General features: G+C 20.1%; 1 protein-coding gene across 1 annotated transcript; it reads right to left on the bottom strand.

Moving 5' to 3' along the window:
• Nucleotides 1-103: 103 nt before the first annotated feature.
• PGO_004050 (variable surface protein) lies at nucleotides 104-1290 on the bottom strand (the record flags this gene model as incomplete). The annotated part of the gene is made up of 3 exons (XM_028691412.1): nucleotides 104-247; nucleotides 373-1050; nucleotides 1231-1290. The coding sequence occupies 3 exons, from the start codon at nucleotides 1288-1290 to the stop codon at nucleotides 104-106; spliced, it is 882 nt and encodes a 293-aa protein (XP_028547213.1).
• Between the last annotated feature and the right edge of the window lie 1435 nt (nucleotides 1291-2725).

The following is a 2725-nucleotide window of genomic DNA, read 5'->3' on the forward strand; positions in this document are numbered from 1 at the left end:
ATATAGAGAATCATTCTACATAGAATTGCCTTGCAAATCTCTATATTTTATTAAAATATATTTTTTAATTAATTATACATTTAATATTAACAATTATCGTAATTTATAATATATTACATTTGCTCTCTCTTGATATTTTGTTGGATATTAATGAATAATAATGTGCATTTATCCCTTCATCTATACTCCTCTGGATATATTTATTTCTTATTATTTTTCGATGCAAAAATGAACCAAATTTTGTGAACTAACTCAAAATTAAAATAAATATATAAATTAATAATGTAGTTTCGTTATTATGAGTTTTATATTTTCAAATTATTTATGAAAATTATTATATATCATAATAATATAAATTATATTGTAACTAACCTTATACACAGCGAATAAAAGAAATACTATTATTAATATTAAAACTAATAGAACATATATATAAGCTATTATATTATATCCTTTGAAGGGGGGTAATATTTGGTATTCAAAGGTGTTCGAACGTAAAGTGGCTACTTTTTCATTGTATTTATTTCTATATTCTTCTAATACACTACAAAAGTCTGACTGTGCATTATAATCACATTCATCCTTTCGTTTCACATATATGCTCTTGAATTTACTGCAATATTCAGAATTATTTGCATCACTTTCAAGTTTATTATTTAGATCATATATATCTTTCAGTTTGTCAAATTCATATTTAGAAATATTATTTTTCTTATATTCTGTGCACACAGTACCATTTTGGTCTTCATATTTATTGATCAAATTATTATAAATATCTATTATTTCTGCGCTCTCACATTCTTCCTTACAATGATCATATAACCAGTAATACAAGTATATACAACCGGCATCTTCTTTACCAGGATAATTCCCTTGTATTTCATTTAAATAGTACATAGATTTGTGGCATATTTTTTCATCATTAAATTTAGAAGTATCTGAAAAAATTTCATTAGATTCATTGCATTCAGTTTGATACGTGTTCTCATTTTGTTCATTATATCCTTCTGTAATGTTTTTGCAAGAAGTAAATTTCTTAACCAATTCATACTAAAGAGAAAAAAAAATTATATTTAAAAATAGTGTTATTTTGAGCGATATTTTACAAAATTTAAGGAATAATAAAATGCTAATATATTGTAATTTATATTTTTGTGGTTTCAATGTACAATATTTATGCCCATAAGTTATACTATTATATTTATATCTAAAAAAAATTATTATGCTTACGAGAAATATATATGAAATTGTGAATATTAGGTCACACGTTACTATGAAAGTATGATCCATAAATTATTTTTATTAGAATATTCATTTATTAATGCCATTCTCTTAATATATGATTAATTATTTTGGATCATAAAATACTTTATGTGGAAGATGTAACATGAAATATGTTATCTGGTATAATTCAGGTCATGCGAGAAAAATAGATACCTAACATTAAAATAATAAAATATTATTTGCTAAAATATAATATCAATGTTATATTTATGTATAAAAGTTATATCATATTAATAATCTACTCAATAAGGAAAAAGTATGAGTAAAAATAATATGTTCTGTTGACTAGAATATATGTATAAAACATTTTGCTTAAGTTTTTATTGTTTTTATTTCATTAGTATATATAACCTAATTTTACGAATATAAAAGTTTTGACTGAACTGGATTATATTCAAAGATTTTGTAATATCAATAATAATATATTAAAATGGATAGGAAACTATTAAATTAAACTTTCTTAATTTGCGTTATTTATACTTAAATCATATGAATAAAATGAATGAATTTTTTAATATAATATAACACTCGGTGTGGGAACAAGGAGCGATGTAACATAATATTATAAGTTATATACAAATTTTTCAGGTTTTAAAGTTAAGAATATAGGGTATACGGTATTAGTGCTCAGTTTTTTGTTATATTTACATTATATATATGTCTACATTAATAGATTTTATTTATGCTATTCATATTTATTTATGTATATATCATATTTTATGACATTTATTTTTTTTCATTCTTTTTTTAATAAATTCAAAATTCATTTCATTATTATATGACAAGCATTATTGTTGTGTTTGTTAGTAAATCTGGATTTTATTTGTTTTTCTTTTTTTATATCCGAATTTTTGAAATTACAAATAATGATGATTTATATATTTTTTAATATTGAGTATTCGTACAAAATAATTTAATTTGTAAATATTTATCTATGTATTTAAAAAATATAGGTATCTTTGTAGTATATGTTAATATTTGTAATAATAAATATTATGTTCTCACTGTGTTTCTATAAATTATATTATATATATTTTGTGATGAGATAGTAAATATTTTTTTTAATATAAAAAATTCATTAAATAATGGAAAAGTTTTTATATATGCTTGAAATAACACATTATTTACATGATCATAATAAAATAATGAAATATTAAAAAATTTATTTATTTTTTGTTAGTAAATACTTTCTTAAATAGCACATCTTACAAATGACATATCATTTTTTGGAACCTATGAAATATGTATTTCTTATATATATTGTTCAATATAAAATCACATTTCTATTTATACTATGAATTATAATATTGATTTATATATTTTCTTTCTATTTGTGTATTTAACATTAGGAATTTATTTAATGATTCACAATAATGAGATTATTAATTAATTAAAAATTTTGAGTTATTTTAGTGTATATAAATTCTGTGTAATATTAAAA

The sequence above is a fragment of the Plasmodium gonderi genome, assembly GCF_002157705.1.
Source record: "Plasmodium gonderi DNA, contig: Pgo-contig_646, whole genome shotgun sequence".
Classification (NCBI taxonomy): Eukaryota; Apicomplexa; class Aconoidasida; order Haemosporida; family Plasmodiidae; genus Plasmodium; species Plasmodium gonderi.